Source organism: Gobius niger (assembly GCF_951799975.1).
Source record: "Gobius niger genome assembly, chromosome: 7".
NCBI lineage: Eukaryota > Metazoa > Chordata > Actinopteri > Gobiiformes > Gobiidae > Gobius > Gobius niger.
This window is the reverse complement of record NC_136858.1, coordinates 39204068-39209138: the sequence shown is the minus strand read 5'-3', so window position 1 is coordinate 39209138 and position 5071 is coordinate 39204068. Positions and strand designations below refer to the sequence as shown.

At 37.2% G+C, this 5071-nt stretch overlaps 1 protein-coding gene across 1 annotated transcript; it reads left to right on the top strand.

Moving 5' to 3' along the window:
* Positions 1-1094: 1094 nt before the first annotated feature.
* On the top strand, positions 1095-2109 carry LOC306965101 (C3a anaphylatoxin chemotactic receptor-like; the record flags this gene model as incomplete). Its single annotated transcript, XM_079559345.1, has 1 exon — positions 1095-2109. The coding sequence occupies one exon, from the start codon at positions 1095-1097 to the stop codon at positions 2100-2102; it is 1008 nt and encodes a 335-aa protein (XP_079415471.1). The 3' UTR covers positions 2103-2109.
* Positions 2110-5071: the final 2962 nt, after the last annotated feature.

Genomic DNA, 5071 nt, shown 5'->3' with positions numbered 1-5071 from the left:
GACAAAAAAATGACAAAAAAATGACAAAAATGTGACGAAAAAATGACAAAAAATGACAAAAAAATGACAAAAAATGACAAAAATGTGACAAAAAAATGACAAAAAAGTTACAAAAATGACAAAAAAGTTACAAAAATGAGTTGAAAACCCAAGAAAAAATGATGGAAAAAAATGTGATGACGTGAGGGAAAAGATCCTCCCGGTTCAGGCGGGAGTTAAGAGGTTAAATGAGGGCTCATTACGCTGAAACAGGAAAGTGTTTTGTCATGGACTCGTGGAAACAGGGCAAACACTAATGTACGTGAACTCTGAGAAATCTGTGATGTTGCGTCACTGCTCAGGAAACCAGAATAAGTAGTGACTCCAGCCCGCGGGTGTGACAGAAACAGATCCTGTGCGGCGGCAAACTCTTCACAACGCTCAAGAAAACGTAAGTTCCTCATTCCTAACTAGCTTTTTCAAATAAGAAAATCATTGAACTGTGAAAATGATCTGTGTTGTGCTTTAATTATAAAGCACATTAGCGTTTACAGACACTGAGTTAATGAACAATAACTTTCTAATCTAACAGAGTGATAGACGTACGACAGAAGTTGATTATGTATGTCACATTTTTGGAATTTTTTTGGTCAAATGTTTATTACATTATTGTCACATTTTTGTTATTTTTTCGTCACATTTTCGTCAATTTTTTATCAATTTTGTGTCATTTTTTGGTCACATTTTGTCACATTTTTGTCATTTATTAGAACTGAATGATTGTGGTATTGAACTATAATAATGTGAAGTCCTACATTTTTTTTGTTACATTTTTATCAATTTTTTTTACATTTTTTTTCACATTATTGTAATTTTTTGGTCAATTTTTTGTCCTTTTTTCGTCCATTTTTGTCATTTTTTCGTCAATTTTGACACTGAATTAATGAACAATAACTTTTCTGATCATCTAACAGAGTGATAGACGTACGACAGAAGTTGATTATGTATAATTAGAACTGAATGATTGTGGTATTGAACTATAATAACGTGAAGTCCATTCTGTGCTTTTCTGTTTTGCTGATGTTTTTTGTGACTTTTCAGGAACATTAAACATAATGGACTATGAGGAATATGTCGACTACACTGAGCCCAACACGACCAGCCCGACCGGTGGTGGCAAGTCTATCTTCGCTGACCCCGAGTCCGTCACGCTGTCCCCTCTCACCACCTTCTTGGCTGTGGTCAACATCGTGACTTGCGTGCTCGGCCTGGCGGGAAACTCTTTGGTCATCTGGATCTGCGGGTGTAAAATGAAGAAGACGAACATGAACAAGAAGGTGATCACGATCTGGTACATCAGCCTGGCCGTCTCCAACCTGCTCTTCTGCGCCATCCTGCCCTTCAGCGTCTACTACTCTCTGACCAAGCACTGGCCTTTCGGGTGGCTCCTCTGCAAGCTGACCTCCTTCAAGGTGATCTTCAACATGTACAGCAGCGTGTTCCTCCTGGTCCTGATCAGCGTCGACAGATTCGTGATGATCACGTTTCCCGTTTGGTCACATAATCACCGCTCTCCCTGGAAGGCGTCTGTGATGGTGGCTGCGATGTGTGCGCTTTCCGCCCTGCTGAGTTTCCCTGCTGTTATTTACAGACGCACCATAGCTCACGACTCCAACACCCAGTGTCACACAAACTACGGCGACCAGCACAGAGCCATCGCGTTGACCAGATTTGTTTTTGGCTTCGTTTTCCCCTTCCTCATCATCGCTGCTTGCGGCGTCGGCCTCGTCGTGAAGCTCAAAAACAAGACGCTCAAATCCGCGAAGCCGTACAAAATCATGTCAGCTCTGGTGGGTTCGTTTTTCGTGTGCTGGGTCCCGTTCCACACCTTCGTCCTTATGGAGGTGGACTTCCTGAAGCACGACCCCGACGTCATCAGGACCGGGTTGAAAGTGGGGCAGACCCTGGCGGCGGCGAACAGCTTCATCTCCGCAGTGCTTTACGTCTTAGTCGGCAACGAGTTTAGGGCCACGCTTAAACGGTCACTGACCTCAAAAACAGAAGCAGAGCTGGCCGATTTAACCTTAGGGAGATCGAAGTCGACAGAAAATTCAAAAATATAAGTGCTAATGTTTTCAGTATGTCTTAGGTCATGGTTTAACGGGGTTATAGGGAGTTTGAAAATGTTAAAATTATGTATTTCCCTCCCCCTACATGTTCCAGCCATGTCCTAATGTGTAGAATGAGCTCAGACCTGTTCAGCACGACCGTCATGCACGAGCTTAATATAGAAGGTGCAGTTACACGTATGACCTGAGGTGGCAGTAGTGAGCGTAAAATGGCCTACTTGCATCCAGCCCCTTTAACCCCTTTAACTCCCACCTGAACCGAGCACATTTTCTCCAGTTTGGCTTTACCCCAATCCAAAAGCTTCTGGAAAAAAAATGTGAAAATAGCGACAGAACTGAGACGAAAACAATGATGGAAATGTGAGAAAAAAGTGAGAAAAAATTGATGAAAAAGTGGAAAAAATGTCACAAGAAATTGACGAAAAATTGACGAAAAATTGACAAAAAATTGACGAAAAATTGACAAAGAAATTACAAAAAATTAACGAAAAAGTGACAAAAAATTTACTAAAAAATGACAAAATTTTTTATTAAAACTGACAAAAATGTGACAAAAAATTTACAAAAAATGACGCAAAAATGACAAAAAAATTGACGAAAAAATGACAAAAAATTTGGCTAAAAATTGGAAAAAAAATTACCAAAATGTTACAAAAATTTGACAAAAAATTGACAAAAAATTGAAAAAAATTGATGAAAAAATAAAAAAAATGTAACAAAAAATCACAAAAAAATGAAAAAAAAATGGACGAAAAAATTGAAGAAAAAATGACTAAAAATGGACAAAAAATGACAAAAAAATGACAAAAAATGACAAAAAATTGACAAAAAAATGACAAAAAATTGACAAAAAATGACAAAAAAGTGACAAAAATGAGTTGAATACCCAACAAAAAAATGATGGGAAAAAACGTGATGACGTGAGGAAAAAGATCCTCTCGGTTCAGGCGGGAGTTAAGAGGTTAAACTAACTATTACCGGTAATCATAGTTTTCAGTCAGTGAAGGGGCGATTCAATGAAGATGAGTTGGAGGAAAGTTATTCTTATTTAGGGAGAAGGTTCTACAGACTCACTCTTCTCTCATTGGTCAAATATGATTCACATCGACAATTATGGAAACTCAACTTACGTCACTTCCTGTGTCCGTGTTCAAAGAGGAGTTTTTGTTTGTTTGTTTTTTAAGCTAAATCCTGTCCCTCACTTTCCTAATATAATTGCAGCTTCATAGGGATCAGTGAAATGCTTTGTTATTTGAGTGTTTTTTCCGGCCATAAATGTCTACATTTACCATTACGAGCAAAAACAAAGCAAAAAGTCTAGTCCCTTTAAGTGCCACTGGTTTTGCTTGATGATATTTTATGCTTTATTGACTGAAATCACTTCATTTATGTTTAACCTCTTAACTCCCGCCTGAACCCAGAGGATCTTTTTCCTCACGTCATCAGATCTTTTTTTACATAATTTTTTTGTTGGGTATTCGACTCATTTTTGTAACTTTCTTATCATTTTCTTCTTCTTCTTCTTCACATTTTTGTCATTTTTTTGTCCATTTTTTTGTCATTTTTTTTAATCAATTTTTTGACATTTTTCTGTTACATTTTGTCACATTTTTGTCATTTTTTCGTCATTTTTTTATCATTTTTTTTTTACATTTTTTTGTCACATTTTGTATCAGTTTTGTAATTTTTTTGTCATTTTTTTAATCAATTTTTTAACCATTTTTTGTCTTTTTTTTGTCACATTTTTTCACATTTTTGTTATTTTTTCGTCACATTTTCGTCCATTTTTTGTCTTTTTTTCGTCCATTTTTTAATCACATTTTTGTCTTTTTTGTCCATTTTTTATAATTTTTTTTACATTTTTTCACCAATTTTTTGTCAATTTCTTTTTGACATTTTTGTGACATTTTTGGCACTTTTTTGTCAATGTTTTCTAACTTTTTTGTCACATTTCCATCATTGTTTTCGTCTCAGTTCTGTCACTATTTCCACACCTTTTTTCCAGAAGCTTTTGGATTGGGGTAAAGCCAAACTGGAGAAACTGTGCTCGGTTCAGGCGGGAGTTAAGGGGTTAATAAAGCTCATATTGTACATAGTTTTGATTAGCTTTGATCAGGGTCTAATGCTACTTGGAAGGTAAAATATTTTATGAGAACTTTGTGTATTAACATTTGCTTATGCTATGAATAAATCTATGTTTGCATTATTGTGTCAGTTTCATTTAAAAAGAAACTAATGTGTCCACTTTCTGATGAGGTCAAACTGAAGTCGAGCGTAAATAGACTAAATAAACCAGACGGATTTCAGTGGTCGATCTGTCAGACGGAGAAGGGAAAGAGGGAGGAGAGATTGAAACCTGAGAGGAGGCAGCCTGAAAATGACTAGATGGACCAGAACAGACACGGTTCCACTATCACGACAATAAAAAGTAAAATATCAGAATCAGAAGAGTTTTTATTGCCATCGTCTGAGAACAGGTTCACAATTTAGGAATTTTTTCTCGGTACAATCGTGCAGAACATATAACACACAGTTAAGATCAAATTAAACTATAAAAACTTTGAAACTAAAAGGCTATAAGGGCATGCATAAAGTGTGTGATGACCACATAGTGCAATAGAGCAGACAGGGCCGGACTGGGGCTCAATCCGAAACCATCAAATTGTCTCCTCTAAGCTCTAACACTAGCAACTAACTCCTTAACCTTTCATGGGTCGACTGTTAGATCTGTGCAGTTCGGGAACTAGAGCTTCAGCAGCATTTGAACAATCAGTCCGTCCTTAAACAGGGGAAAGGGAAGTGACATCACCAACAGCTGCTTTTCTTCTTCTTTAAAGTTATTGGTGGAGTGCAGGCCAAACAAAAGTGCATGTCGCCCCCTAGTGTCCAACAACAACATAGTGTCCAAACAAAGACATTTGAGGAGAAAAATAAATCCAAATGATCCAAACATTTCCCTTTAG